The sequence below is a fragment of the Morone saxatilis genome, unplaced genomic scaffold (genome assembly GCF_004916995.1).
Source record: "Morone saxatilis isolate NCDOM2014 unplaced genomic scaffold, NCSU_SB_2.0 Contig9, whole genome shotgun sequence".
NCBI lineage: Eukaryota > Metazoa > Chordata > Actinopteri > Moronidae > Morone > Morone saxatilis.
This window is the reverse complement of record NW_023340268.1, coordinates 2183900-2198538: the sequence shown is the minus strand read 5'-3', so window position 1 is coordinate 2198538 and position 14639 is coordinate 2183900. Positions and strand designations below refer to the sequence as shown.

General features: G+C 39.6%; 1 protein-coding gene across 2 annotated transcripts; it reads right to left on the bottom strand.

The window, feature by feature from the left end:
- Positions 1-882: 882 nt before the first annotated feature.
- Positions 883-13082, bottom strand: LOC118342385 (voltage-dependent calcium channel gamma-6 subunit-like). Of its 2 annotated transcripts, none has more exons than XM_035680898.1 (7): positions 13021-13082; positions 10014-10754; positions 8311-8421; positions 7959-8067; positions 5054-5128; positions 3168-3305; positions 883-3038 (listed from the first exon to the last, which is right to left on the bottom strand). In XM_035680898.1, exons 2-7 carry the CDS (start codon positions 10221-10223, stop codon positions 2818-2820), a joined length of 864 nt encoding a protein of 287 aa, XP_035536791.1. In that variant the 5' UTR covers positions 10224-10754; positions 13021-13082; the 3' UTR covers positions 883-2817. The 2 variants fall into 2 exon arrangements, with proteins under 2 accessions (XP_035536791.1, XP_035536792.1); XM_035680899.1 differs by lacking the exon at positions 13021-13082 and adding an exon at positions 12572-12813.
- Between the last annotated feature and the right edge of the window lie 1557 nt (positions 13083-14639).

Below are 14639 nucleotides of genomic sequence, written 5' to 3'. Positions count from 1 at the left end.
GTGTAGCCTGTTAGGATTAACTCTGCCTTATTACAAAGGAAAACATTGGGTTCCCTCCAAAACCCGACCGGCAGGGTGCCAGTCTGAACCAGTTGGCATTCATTTCCACTCCATTTAAATTCGGCCCCCGAAGCAGCAGCACTGTGCTGCACATATGTACACAAACTACCACCATTACTAATCTTTAAAGCAACATTATATAACTATTGTACCTTATAATAACAGCTATACTATCATAATAGGGAGAATGGTCCCTTTGTCATTCCCACTAGGAGCCCCAAACACCTTTGCTCGCACTACGTGACTCTGGTGTCCGAGTACAGAGAAGTGCATAACGCTTTACAGCAGAAAGTCACGCATGACAACTACGCCACTGATTTTGGTAAAACTGAATCATATTCTATAGACATTTTTTTTTCTGGTTTACATGGCTCTTGGTCCAAAAAGCAAAGCAAAAGCAGTAGTGGCCAAAAATTGGTAGTAGTCCAATTTTTTATTCCGAAAGTTTAAAAAATAAAGTTCGGAGTTCACCAGAATTCTTGCAATTTCACATTTGCCTCATTCGTGTAGCAGAATTTGCATCTATAATCTCATTTTGCAGAAACCTAGCTCCGATTTCGATGTGAACGCGCCATTTCTTAGCTGCCTTTACCTAATTAGCTCAGTTAGCCAGCCTGGGAGCTCATCAGCACACTGGGGGAGTGTTGGTGTTTACACTTCTAACACAGGAGCTTTGGAATGCTGGGATAACGAGATTGTGGGGTCATTTTTATGACAAGGTGTAAAATGTTCATAAAAACAGTTTTTGAGGATGCAGCGACTGTGAGCTGAGAACGTGTTGAGAGTGTAGAATAAGAGAGAGAAATGAAACCTGAGAGAGGATGACATTAAATATTCATGTCATGTTTAATAATAAAATGAAGTCATTCATACTCAATCGATTCAGTTCAAAAAAGTTGCAGAGATGGTTCACCTTCCATTCAGGCACAGAAAAGCACTTTGTTCTAACATGAGAAAAACACTGAAGGTAAAAACATGGCAGCGTCTCACGCTTTTGGCTGATGTAAAACTGAGTACCCTCTACTCCACTCTAAATCTTTACAATATTTTCTAGTTGTATGTGATTGTCAAGCTATTTCTAAAGTGTAGCACCTACCTTACACTTGATTTAAAATATTTCATATATACTCTTATTATAAAGTACTGTATGTCTGCAATATGATGCATGTGACATCGAATAATGATAATAATAAGTTGTGTTCATCATTGCGCTTATGTCCTGACATAGATAATAATATATAGTGTGAAGTAAATTAAAAATAAATCTAAGTGTGTTTTATACCATTACAAAATTAGAGCCCTGTCACGTGACTATGTAATAAATGTGTTTCTAATAAATTATAGAAGCCATTATTATCTAAATCTTAGTGGCAATTGATGAATAACAAGACAACAAAACATCCAGCGTATACTGTAGAAAGACAGCTCTGCAGACAGGAAGGCATTTTAGGACAAACATAATATTGCTTTCTTCACACATCACTGAGAAAAAAAGAATTTCTTGAACGAGGTTCTCAGATTGGAGGTCAATAAACCGTCCTGTACATTCAGTGTAGTTTTTTTTTTGAGGATGTTGATGGTTGTCTTGTTACCTGAGCAGGGCTGTGATCAGACAGATGAAAGTAATCAAAGCCCAGATGCAGTAAAAGTGTTTTGGGCACAACTACAGAATTTAAGTTTTTGTTCTAAAGTTAACATAGTAAAGTAAAAAAGTAAAGCTAGCATATATTTTCTGTACATCCAGTCCTCTAGGCCTATTTTTTACTGAAATAAAGGTTAATTAGTTAATAGTTTAAATTTTTAGGAGTAGTCCATAAGGATAGGGTGAATAAATTAACGAGCCAATGTGTTAAAATGTTGGTACAGTTCAGGTTAACGACAATTTTGGCTAGCTTAACAAACGTTGACTTAAATAGCTTCTTTTATTGGCTACACTGTTTAAAGGAGCAGTGTGTAGGATTTAGTGCCATCTAGCGGTGAAATTGCAGATTGCCACTAACGAGCACTGCTGGCGTCTGTATTTAACGACCTGGGAATGAACACAGACTGTGAAGTGTGTAGGAGAAAATACGGTGGCCATGAATCTCGCGAAGAATTTCAATCTACAGTCAGTGCTTGTTTGTCTGTTCTGGGCTACTGTAGAAACATGGTGGTTTAACACAGCGGACTCCATCAAAAGCAAACAGCATACCTATGAATATTATATTGCATTTCTGCCTGCTAAATGTTACACACTGGACCTTTAAAACTGTGTTTTTGTCAAGTATTGTTTGACAATGAGTTTATATCAAAGGTCTAACCTGTTTTTAGAAAAATACTTTTTCATTTATTGAATGAACTAACAGTACATTTCCTCCACAACCTGCAGCATGAGTAGTAAGACAATACAGGACTGTTTCCCAAACACATCTGAGCATTAAGATAACCATATTTGATAAGAGTAAAAGGGATATTTCTCTGCAACGTGGCATTATTGCTATTAACAATATTCTGTCAGATTATGGTGTTCTTATCAATGGTTATTCTTAATATATTATATGTTGTATGTATATCTGGAGTTTGTAACGAAAGTAATTTCCCCCTGGGATTATTAAAGTATTTTTAATTGTTATTCTGATTCTGATTAATGATTCCTATAAGTTCACAGAAAAAGCAATCTCTTTGCTAAGACATCTTTGGGAAACAGCACCGCCCCTCTGCACCCTCCCTCCTCACAAACAGAAAGGGCAGATAAAGTGCAACACCACCTCTGGCCCACTAACTGCTGCCATCCTTCTGAGGGAGACACCTCCGCCAGGGGCTGTAAGGCAGCGCCAGCAGCAGGAAAAGGATCCCACCCACGATGAGGACGGCCCCTGCACAGCCGATACACGACACTGACCAGGAGAGCTCGTGGTGGAGAGGAATCGTGTGGTCGCTGGCTAGGAAGGCCAGGACGGACTGGTGGAATACCATCAGGGAGACAAGCACCATGACACCTGTGGAAGACACAGCAAATTGTTGGTCTCTAGCAACCTCTACTACAATCAAGAAATATCTCATACACTCATACACTAAAAACCCTGTTTGTTCCAAATGTTCCCCGGTGTGTTGTTGCCTATACTGACCTGACAGAATAAAGCAGACGGACGCTGGCTTGAGGAAGAATATGATCTCTTTACTGAGAGACATGGTGATGCAAATGGCACCCATCACCATCAGGAACAGGCTGAACAGGGCCAACATGGCTGCCACCACATTCAGATCTGCACGAGGAAGGAGAACAGTGCTGTTTACATACACTTTAATATTCACTATAATAAGAGCACCTGTTGATTTTGGAACTGGACTTATCTGGGAAATCAAAGGGATTTAAGGTACATTTGATAGATTTTCATATTTAACAGGGCAACAAGTTATCACACCCAAGCCTGGAATACCCACACCAGTCCAATGTCACGTTTTCAACACGTTCTCATTCTGCAGTCAAGTTACCAATAATAAATATGTAACATCCAGTTACACTTTCAAAATAAAGCTTTCTGAGGTCACATTTTGGTGTACTTTTCACGTGTAGGCGAGGCAAAGCGCGACACTGACACGGGAACCTCTAATGGATCAGCAGGTCTATTACGTTACGTTTTGTTGTGAGATTGGGCTGATAGGACTGATCATTACATTCCATAGGTATTATACAGATAGTATAGATACTAGTTTTTAGAAAGCCTGAAATTTCTCAAAACTTCAGAAAATCCACTTAAGTTGCATCCTCAGGTTTTCCTGTAACTCAATTCAACATCAACTGTCAACACATTTCATTGGCCAATCAAATATGCGTGAGTGCATGTTCCTTTCATTACTTTGTAGGACAAAAACATTAAGATATTTTAACAGATTAAGAGTTTATTAGTAAAGTAGTTGTCAAAGCACTGGGAATTGTTTTGGCTTCTGATAAGCCTGCAAACTCTTGGATATCCAATCAGATCTACTTAAACTGGGCTTTGTGGATTGTATTTCATCTTTTAATTTCCCCTTATTTCCAGACAGTGTTTCAGTCTGAAAGTATCAGGTGATACCTCCCAAATCTCAGCAATCAGCTTGTTTGACCGTGGTCATCAAAAAGCTGACTAATTGATTTGACTCTGGAATGGAACTGGACCCAGAAAGATTAAATCTAAAATCTAGTAGTATAAAAGAAAACAGCCATCATTCGTGAATGACATGCACATTTATACGCTCAGAGTTTAGGCTCATAAAATCAGCTTTATAATTGATCATGTGACATTGTTTTTTTGTGTTTGGTCAGGTTTTTGAGAAGGTCATCCTCAAGAAATTTTGGAAGATCCCTCCATTGGAAGATCCTGAAAACTAAGCCAAGAGCTACCCGAGCTTTAATAAGTAATTTGATCGTAAAAGAAGATTTACATGAAGTAAGACTTTGGTGATCTCAAATCACAACAAGTAATGCTAGTACAGCATATTATAAACTCATAGCTACATTTATTAAATCACTACATTGAGGCCTGTAGCGTGACAGTGATGTGGCACAAGTGAACAATGAGATTTTAATGTACGTCTGTCTCTCTTAACTCAGCTTATGGCACTGTGTGATCTTATTACATTATGGAGCTGCCAGTGAAATGAGAGGTTAGACGGCAGCTCGGAGACACTTGAACGCAGCGTAGGCGGAATAGATTTCAAACACTCACAGAGCAGACAATGGCCAACCTGAAAGAGTGCGGCGAGGAGGTGAGGGGAGACATGGAGAAAAAGAAAGGATGGAGAGAGAGAGAGAAGGATGGATCGTAGGGGGAGATGACAGACAGAGGACTGAAGAAAAGAGAAAGAGCGTAAGAGAAAGATGAAAGGGCAAAGAGGGCACAGGGGAGAGAGGGAGGCAGCGAGAGGGAGAGGTGGAGAAGAATAAAAGGGATAAAGAGAGGAGAGAGTGGGTGGAAAAGGTGGGACAGCGGTTGAGAGAGGCCAGGAGAGCCGAAAGAGGTGTGTGACTCACTCTTCCTCGTTGTCTTCTGAAACAGCACAGCATTTTCCCCCGTGGTGAAAAACTTGAAGTAGGTGCAGTTTGATTCTGCAGGAGCAAAAAAGAGGAAGAGAAACAGCTACTGTAAATGACAGAAACACAAACACTGACAGGTAATCTGCTGTGGTTGCAGACAATCTTGATGAACATCTTATTGAAATTCAAGGAGCCACGTCTTTCTCAGCCCTGCACACTTTAAATAATTCCCCATCAAACATAATCAGCCATGAACGTCAATGACAAGCTCAAGGTGACAATCCAATGCATCCTGCACAATTACCATTCCTCCGTCCTGATGATGTGTTACAGTAATTAGAGTTTGGCCGTCAAATAGAATGTGACACCTCTATCTGTTCCCTCGCACATTTGTGCACACATGCAAGCAAAACACGCACACACATCACTCTTAATTAGTGTGATCAAAGCCAAATCCTCAGAGTGTTCTGGGTTGTGTTTTTTTCCCGCCAACAGTAAAGAGCTGCACTCAAATCCCATTGACAAAATTCAAATCCCCTCACAAATAAAGGTTGACCTGCCACCTGGCTCTGCAACCAGCCAAGCAGACAGTAATTGGACTTTCCTCTCACTGACTACAGAACATGTGAACACCTTTATCCATTAAGGAAGACATGGTTCATGTCGTTCTATCATGGTTGTCTGGCTCAAATAACATGAATAGTCTGAGGATGGGTCACTTGAGACAACAATGTAGGTTGAATTCACACCAATGCCACACTCAATAAAGTTACCACCATGCTGTGTATGAATGTCCAGTGACTACATGTAGATGATGTCATTCTATACTATAATCAGGTCAGAAGAGAAGCCTTTGTATATCTTGTGTTTCCTGACTGTTTTTCACTTTTTATTTTCAGCAGTTTATTTATGAAATGACGGTGTGAAACAATACAAGGAAACATCATGCACGGTATACTTTTCAACCAACAAAAGTACACAACTTAAAACTACACACAAACAAACACATGTTAACCCAAAAATGCTAAATATCAAACCGGTTGTATATGGAAGTTAAACAGAGATAAATAGGTACATAAACAAATGAAACTTTGATTAAAAAAAGGTATTAGCAAAAATACCCAGTGGGTTAATATTGATATACATTTTAGTGACATCTGACTTTGGGTCCACAGTGTTTATAAATTAGGGGTGTGTAGTTTGAAATTACCAATACTGCATGTTTGCACCAAAAAGAGAAACCACGTATTATTCTGTATTTGCTGGATAAATAAAATAAAATCTTCTTCAAAGTTTCTGTAGTTCCAATTTATTACAAGCTTAAATGAAGCTAATGTATGTTCATAAACACAGTGATACTTTACTTTTGAGGAGAAGCTCTAATCCAACCATGCAAACAAAATCCATTAAATGTAGGCCATTGTGTAGGCAAAAAACACAGAAATGTAATATCTCCTGTATGTTTTAAAAAGTCCCGAGGCACACTGCAACCCCATTAACCACTAAGCCAGTAGTTCTGTGTAACTATCTGTCTTCCTTTTGATGAAAATCAAACAGGTATGCTGTCTGACACCGATGACGAACACACACAGAGCTCCTGGTGGACTTTTCTCAGTCTGTCTCTGTTTTGCTTTTTATGTGAGTCATTCTTCAAAAGGGGAGTTCATACAGGTGAGTCATGGAAAAAGGGAGCGATACTGCAAATAGCTTTTATAATCTTTTGCCACACTCGACTAGTCCACTGTTAGACGGCCGTACTCAATTTCACCCCACAGTACATTATTTCTGCTATTCTTGCACCGGTAATAAGAAACTTTAACAACCTCTAACTGGAATAGATGGTGTACACTAGGAGCACTGGGTTAATGAAAATACTCTATACTTTGATTCAATTCCCATACTAACAATCTTAAAGCCACATCACACAGGGTTTCTTTAAATGATTTAGTTTATTTAGTTGTTCATTAATATATAAATATATTTTTCTATACTAGTCTAGTATATATTTATTTGGCCCGTGACATGCCAAAAGACGCCTGTTGCTAGTATTCTCCAACGGTTTTCAAGGATTAACTTCCAGTTAAGGCAGCGCCATGTAAAGACAGTTTTGTTGAGCTCCCTGCACAGGGATTACTAATTTTGCCATATTGCTCTTTTTAAGTTACATCAATAAATCCCACGCCTTTGGATAACCCTTATCCTTCTGTGGAAAAATGCAGAAAAAACTCCAAGGAAGCAAAAAGTTGGAGTCAGAGACCAACGCTCCTGAAGCTAATGCTAATGCTTCCCTAGTGGAAGACCTAAACAATACGCCAGACAACCAACTAGCAGTGCTGCAGGACATTGAGTCTCAAGAACAAGACAATGTTGGATGAAAATATATGTTATTTTGGGAGTCATTCGCAATCAACCTATTCAGTCGTTTAGGTACCTGTTGTTTAGTAAAGTATGTATTTAGTCTACTGCTGTATTGGCAAGTTCTCCCTTGCATGGGTGGTTTCTGTCCTTGGTGGGACTTTGAAATTAACAAATACATAAATGAGGACTTCCAAAATCCAAATGATGTGTCCCTTCACTTGACCCAAAGCAGCTTGTGTACGTACTCTTTCACTCAGACTATGTAACAATGACTCAGGCCGTTAGTCAGCTGAAGCATTCATCCAGCCAGCCATCAATCCGTGAGCCAAGCATCATTTGTCTAGCCAGAAAGTCAGGTAGACCACTCATTCATGCTAACTCTCTCCTTCAAACTGAGCTGTCCAATAAGCTTTGACAAACATCTAGTCAGCCAGCTGGTCTGTCAATCATCATCTTAAAAAACTCCCTCCCTCACACAGACCAGTCAAACATCATCAAAGTTAGACAGCCATCCACCCAACCAGTCGGTAAATCTTTGAGTCACCTCCGGGTAGTTCAGCGGGTCCGCAGCTCTCTCTCTCTGGGTCGATATCAGCCACCCACAGGGTCTTGGTGCAGCCCTTCCACAGGCCGTAGTGAGCCGTCAGACAGGTCTGCAAAACGAAGATCAAAGAGGGCTTTTAGGGACAAGACTAGCAGTAATATTATTTTTCCATCCATCACAGGGTTTTGCTTTAGAAATCAAACAGTGGTTCATTTCTAACCAAAAATTACTGTTTATGTTTTATGTACTGCAGAAAACATCCATGGACAAATTAATAATTCTGAATGTGTCTGTGGAAATAAAGTAAGTTATGAACAAAAATTTACATTAATTGCATATTCAAGTGATTCACCTGGTTGTTATAGAAACTCTTCGGAGGTGCCAGCTCCACCCAGAACTCTGTACCCACCCCAAGGACTGTCAGGACTACGCCCACAATGGCTACAAAGAATGCCAACTTGATCTGGTGACAGAACACAACACAGTACAGCTTCAACAACAACAGTGACTTGAAAGACATTTTGCAATACTGAATTAAAGAGTAATTTAAAAGCTATTACTTCTATCCGCAACCATTTATTGTCTGTATTCCTGCCATTTACGGTAAAGGTCCAGTTACAATGTCTTCTTTTAGCTCACTTATCCTTCTATCTCATGGCCTTTTCTATCTAAACTACTATATCATTTATTTCATCTTATGTTATATCTCATGTTTTGCACCTGACCTTGCATTTCTTTTTATTGTAAAGCACTTTGTAACTTGGTTTTGAAAGGTCCTACATAAGTGAAATTATTATTATTATTTAGCCTGTGCCTTTTCAACTGCAATAGAGTTTGTACAGCTTGTGATTCCATTTGCCATATTCAGGTTGTTTATTTGTCTGGGTTTAGTGTCTAACAGGCGTCCTCTCTCAGTAGGTAGCTAAAGTCTGCTGCTAGCTGTGTAACTTTGGCAGTTCATGAGAGATATGTCCTTGGCATGCTGTTAAGCTCAAATGCAGCTCATTCATGGCAATATGTTCTGTGTATTTTGTGTGACTTCCTCCTTTTACAATGTGTAACGAGTGGATGTAGTGCATTTTACTGTGCTAATTTGGTCATATAACTTTAAATAGTGCACTCAGCTGTTAAGCTATGGCACTAAAATAGCTTGTATAACTAACATAATTTTATATTCTTTTCCTATTCAGACTATGGCAGTATAGAAAATGACTGATCCTCTGATCCTCCACTCAACACAATATAGAATGAAGGGGCTGCTTACTTTAACTAGCCAGTTTCAGAGGTGTTTAGCTGAGCTCAGTTAAATTATACATTGGCAGGTACTTAAGTGCTTTTTTTATTCATTTTTTTAGTCATTCTGCGATTCCTACCCACAAATCATAGTGTGCTAATGTTAAAGTCTGAAATTATAAATCACAAATAAATTGCTGGGAAGAACAAGTTCAAATGCACATTAGCACCTCGTCTAGCTTTTTATTACCAAGGCTGAACATGGGGATTTCTGTTTCCGTCACATGTAGATTTTAGATAAATTTACTTATTAGTGCAATAGAACATGTTACAAAGGTAAAACAAATGGCAAATTAGAAAGTATATACAGACATAACTGCAACAAGTATCTCTGCATGTTGTTTTTAATGTCCTCAACAGATGAAATATTAACCATCAGGGAGGTAGATGAAATATGTGGGTGATAGGGGATAGAATTATTTCACGATGGTAATCAATTTGTGGGTATATGTCAGAAAGTGATGAAACTGAACTGGCTGCATTATCTTTAAGCAATGATATCCCCAATCTGTCAATTAATATGATTAATTTGGTTACATAACATTTTATCTTCTTAATGTCAGAAAACTGTGTTTGATCTTTTGCAAATACTTGTTTTCTAACATTAGAAGTCATCTGCTCTTATGGGGTTTTTCTTGCTCTGTGGAACAGCCTGATGTCAGTTGAAAAAGCAGCTGTGTGATTGATTGGTTCCATTAGTTCCAGAGTACTTTCATACAGCCTGAGGGAGAACACACATTCACACAATATGAAATCAGTCACCTTTCCTTCCTGGGCCTCACTCATGGCGTGTCCTGTTGATGTCGCCCTGCGGCGCTTGTTCCCACCAAACGTACTGCGTCCAGTCATCAGGTTGGCCAGACCTCCCGCACCTTGGGGTGCTACTCCTGGAGCAACCCCTCCCACTGTTCCTGCCGCCGCCGGGCACACCGTGCGGCCCTCCTCATCAGTCACCAAAAAGGTAGACCACATGTTGTGACACAGTAGAAAACAACTAAGACAGCCTAGTGGGATTCAGTTTGGCAGCCGAGCTTGCTTTGAGTTTTCCCCTTTGACAGTGATGGTCGAATTTTAGCAAGGGAAAAATTGAAGACAGGAACAAAAACAAAGGAAAACTGTTGTGTATTCTCAGTTTGTGCCCACAAACAATTAGGAAAAAAGAGAGTGAAGTAAAATAATGTCCAATAGGTGTATCTGATAGAAAGGAAGGGGAAGGCACACAGAGGTAGAAAGATAAACTGAAAAAAAATGACAAAAAAGTTTAAACCCAAAAGTTCTCCTTGGTGTTGGAAACCAAACATACGTCTCTATAACATTAGCAGGAAAACGCAGGAATCAGCCTTCTCTTGAGAAAAAGCCTCAGAAAAAATGGAGGTGTTGATGACAGATGCACAACTGATAAATTAATCATCCTGAAAAAAAGAAAATGCCAGAAAACATGTGTCGAAAATGTCGCTTAGAGTCTGTAGAGGTAAAAGTCAGGAGTGGATGAAGTGATGCTTCCTAGAGATGAGAATGGAAGGAGAAAAGAAAGAAGGAGAAAGTAAAAGTAACTAACCATTTACATACATAATCACCTAAAATTGAGATCCTGGTCTTTTGATCACATAATGTCACTCACAGTTTATTAAGAACAAATGTATTCGGAGGAATGATGCAGGCATGGAAATTGCTGCATATTGTACATTTCATGATACAAACATAACCCTAATGCTAGCAGTATTGTGCTATAATGCATGACATGCATGTTTGACCAGGCAAATAGGGTTTTCTGGGATTCATTGCTGCCCAAATTATAAATTAACAATGACCAAAACTGCCAGTAACTTCAAAAGTTAAAAGTTAAAAGCACTGTTTCCTCTGTAATTGTGCTGTGTGAACACAAACAAGTCTACTATAGTGTGTGAAGACGAGAGAAATAAAAAAAAAAACTGGGGAGAAAAAAAAGAACTGGTGAGAGCTCCCTCCAGTCACATATGATTATCTGTGCTGTCTGTTGTACTTTTTCCATTAGGACAGAAAAGCAATATAAAAACACTTAGCATAGTGAAATCACAATCACTTATCTATTTTGAGATGTTATGTGACAGCAAACACTTAGAAAAAACACTCATCATACTGGAATCATAACCTGCGATCTATTCTGAGACGCTTTGTGGTATACCTCGGCGGCACAAAAACACTCATCATGTCTGAGCCATAACCAATTATCTATTCGGAGAAGCTCTGAGATGGAGAAGTCACGCAGATACGCTGCCGATGAATTGAATCTTAAACCCTTTATGTCTGTAGGGTGAATGAAACAGCTGTCCTGTCGCGTTCCACCAGGATGTGGTGACAACAGACATGACATGCAGCCCTCCCTCTTGTTAGCAAAAATGAAACACATCCCCCGGGGAGAACACATAACTTTACTTTCACATCACCGTCTGTCTAGTTAACAAGCTAGCAAGCTACAGAGCGTAGGTTTAGAGTTGTTTTCCACCAAATCTCTTCGTGAGACACAGGTAATAATACAAAACAGCACAGTACAGTACATCACATATATATATTTTTTCTTACACAAATACATTTTCACGCATACATTTATCTCATCCATCTATCCTGTTATTAATCCACATCGCACATCAGTTAGTGATTCTGAGTGGAGACATGCAGTTGTGTTCTTTGAAAATATTTAAATAAATAGAAGAAGATCACATTTCTATTGCATTTGGTAAATTATTGAATAAATCTTGAAATTAGTTAGATTTTCAGATAAACTGAAATAATTAGATTTTACTAACGATAATTAATAAATTGACCATTCTAAACAAGCAATTGCTAATCTAAATTAGCACCATCACACCATCATTCCAGTACAAATATTAAACATAACTCAATAACTGATCTTCTGATACAACAGATATTAGGATTTTATCATTACTAGAAGGTATTGGTAGGTATTGTGCATCTTGCTCAAAGGCACTTTGGCAGACGCACGCCTTAGATGCAGCTATTTTTCTTTTTTCTTTTCTTTTCTGTCATTATATGTTTATTTATTTATTTATTTTGATTTATCGTATCAGTTATCTCAGGGAGAAAGTATATTTCTACCTCAAAATAGAGTGCATTTAATTTGTCAAAGTCGCAGTGATGAACATTGGTCATTACGGGCTTGCATACATAAAACCACAAGCAAAGAAGACAACAACAAAACAAGATTCAAATCAGGTATTACAGAACAAGTTAGTTTAATATTAGTGATCAAGATCAAGAAAATCAGCTGGTACAAAGTTTTAGTTAAGAATGTTAAATAAATTAATCTCTGCTCTCCTTACTCGTCAAGGCTCTCCTTATACGGAATCCAGTTGGACACACTGGAAAAGTAGCATTGAAGCACGAGGAAGAAACTCATTACAGAGGCTGTGACCCGCGACAAACACCCTTTAACAAGTTCACTCTCCTAAAATATCCTTCTTACTCTCTCCAAAAATAAGCCCACATGGAATCGGCACTGAGGAGAAAGTTCCTGACTTATATCGTGCAAACGGCAAACTCGACTCCATAAACACTCTATACAGGCAACGTTTGAAGAAGAAGCCAGTTCAGCTTTATTTCACCCACCAGCCCACCCCCCCTTAAACAGTTCAGCAGCCAAAACATATCATGCTGAAATTAGACACATTAGTTTTATTTTTTCACTCTTTAACACGTGCTGCACGCGTGCTTCACAACGCTCGCCGCCACCTCACAAATATCACAACAATGATATTAACAAGTTGCTGACCTGGTTTTTGTGTGTGTGCTTCTGTTCGGAGTGACAGAGGGCGAGGAGAGGAGAGAGAGTGACTGAGGGAGGGAGAGAGGTGGATGGGTGAGGGAGGGGAAAAAGGGGCGGAGGTCAAAGTGGGAGTGGGTGTTACGTGTGTGGGAGGATGGGGGTTATAAGACTGTGCATGTGTGTGGAGGTGAAAAACAGCATCAGCTAAATGCCTGTGTGTGTGTGTGTGCCTATATTTGTGTTTTGTGTGTGAACGGTGTGTGTGTACCTGTGCACATGTACATGTAGGGTTATATATCTTTGTGTGTGTGTGAGCGTCTGTGTGTGTGCAAGTGTGCATGTATGTGTGTGTGTGTACATGCCTGCGTATTAGCTTGCAGGCCTTCATATCTGTGTGTGTTCCCTGAGCCAAATGCCTAAAATGTGTGTGTGGGTGTGTGTGTGTGTGAGAGAGAGAGAGAGCGAGAGAGAGAGAGATGCAGTCACACTGCAGCTTCTGTAAATGAATCTGTTTGTTTATGCTAACGTGGACAGTTGCTGCTGGACAAGTCTCTCAGCTTTAAAATGTACTTGTGTGGAAATGTGTCACAGCACACACACGTACACACAACCCCAGCTCCTTAACTGTGGTGTGTATGTGTATGTTATGCCTCCCTCCAATCTATTTTTGCCCCCCACCTGTTAATGACATTAAAGCCGACCCAGGGGAAAGGGCTGCAGCAGGGGGCTTGTGTCAGCTCGACCCTGGCTGTGAGATCATGTCTGTGGGCAACGCTACGATCCCGCTGATTGAAGAGGGAATTGTAGATTCAACACCTCGACAACAAGTAACGTTGCCGGTTGGCTCACATGATCGGATGTTGGAGCCGTGAGGTCGAAATGAACCGGACAGTGAATACCTCACACCCCACTGCCTGCTGACACGTGCTATGCAGCAGTTAAACAACAGTTTGTTTGTACTAACAGACATTTTTAGGTCTTTAAAAAAGGGTTGTAACAGTCTATAAAATCATTTTAAAATGTTTATGGGTTCATAGTGTTGTGCTTTCATCTTATCTTGGGTTGGATTTTGTCAGAGAGGAAACTCATTTCATCACCCTTTTGTTGTGATGCAACTGCATGACTTGAATAAGCCATTTTGAGCTGCCCCCCAGTGCGGTGTCCCATTGGTTAAAAAAAAAAAAAGGTAGGGGCAGGGGTGCAGGTCCAGTCGGGTTGCCAGCCAATCACTGTAGTAGTTTTTGAACAGCATGTTTCTTTAGAGCTGGGTTTGGAGCAACTAAACAAAACAAACTGCTACTTCCAATATCAGGAATGAACCACCTTCATTATGTATTAGCACAAGTACATGAGAGGCACTTTCACGCCTTTTGCACTTTGATAGTGCAGAACTGTGTTAATGAACACACCTTGGTGATATAAGTCATGATGACACTCCACACACCAGAGGTATCTTCAGCTTCCTCTGGTCTGTCAGAGAGAAGATTAGCAGTCATAGACACTTCCCAGTGTGATGATGCAGCCTAATGAAGGTGGTATGTATGTGCAGTCGTCTGTGGTACAATAAATTGTTTCATATTAGAAGAAGAAGGACCACCCGTTGCAACAAAATATATACATATATA

Bases quoted from the DNA above. Each gene is read 5' to 3' on its own strand.
- LOC118342385 (XM_035680898.1), bottom strand. From the start codon at position 10,223: ATGTGGTCTACCTTTTTGGTGACTGATGAGGAGGGCCGCACGGTGTGC. The intron at 8,068-8,310 runs GTGAATCACTTG...TTCGTTTTGCAG, and splicing joins AGAGTTTCTATAACAACCAG to ACCTGTCTGACGGCTCACTA. The intron at 3,306-5,053 runs GTGAGTCACACA...TTCCTCGTGCAG, and splicing joins TCAGAAGACAACGAGGAAGA to ATCTGAATGTGGTGGCAGCC.